Source organism: Antrostomus carolinensis, unplaced genomic scaffold (genome assembly GCF_000700745.2).
Source record: "Antrostomus carolinensis isolate BGI_N321 unplaced genomic scaffold, ASM70074v2 scaffold28661, whole genome shotgun sequence".
Lineage (NCBI taxonomy): Eukaryota > Metazoa > Chordata > Aves > Caprimulgiformes > Caprimulgidae > Antrostomus > Antrostomus carolinensis.
Window position 1 is genome coordinate 10422 of NW_010295289.1, and position 440 is coordinate 10861.

Sequence of the window (440 nt, forward strand, 5' to 3'; positions counted from 1 at the left end):
TTGATTTTGCAGCACAGCCGGAATGGAGCAGCTCATTTGCTTACTTGTTGTACGTGGCTTTGATGTGAGCTATTGGGATCTCTTCATAGACCTTTCCATCCCATCTCATTGAGCTCCTCTGCAGGATTAAAGGGCTGAGGAGCAAAACAAAGAGTTAGAAGGCACTCAACTCTTTAAAAATTTTGCAAACTTTTATTTCATATTGAGGAAGAAAGAAGGAATGAAGTCTCTGAAAGGCCCAAGCTGAGTTTGTGATGGAGTCAAGTCACTTTTAGCTGAAAAAAACACCGAGGGCGATAAAACCTCCCAGCAAGAGGCAAAGGGCCGGCAAAGGGCTGAGCCCTCCCGGCGCGGCCTGCCCGTCTCACCTCAGGTCGGTCGCGCTCTGATCCTCCGCCTCCTTCGCTGCCGCCGCCCCCGCAGCATCCTGCAGGCTCTGG

The 440-nt window shown here is 51.1% G+C and overlaps 1 protein-coding gene across 1 annotated transcript in view; it reads right to left on the reverse strand.

The window, feature by feature from the left end:
- MRPS11 (mitochondrial ribosomal protein S11) overlaps positions 1–436 on the reverse strand; it is a gene marked incomplete at its 5' end in the record, with an annotated part of 3515 nt that extends 3079 nt beyond the window's left edge. Inside the window, 2 exons of the mRNA XM_010177947.1 lie at positions 45–134; positions 369–436. Of these exons, the coding sequence (XP_010176249.1) occupies positions 45–134; positions 369–436 (158 nt within the window). The remainder of the gene's footprint in view (positions 1–44; positions 135–368) is intronic.
- Positions 437–440: the final 4 nt, after the last annotated feature.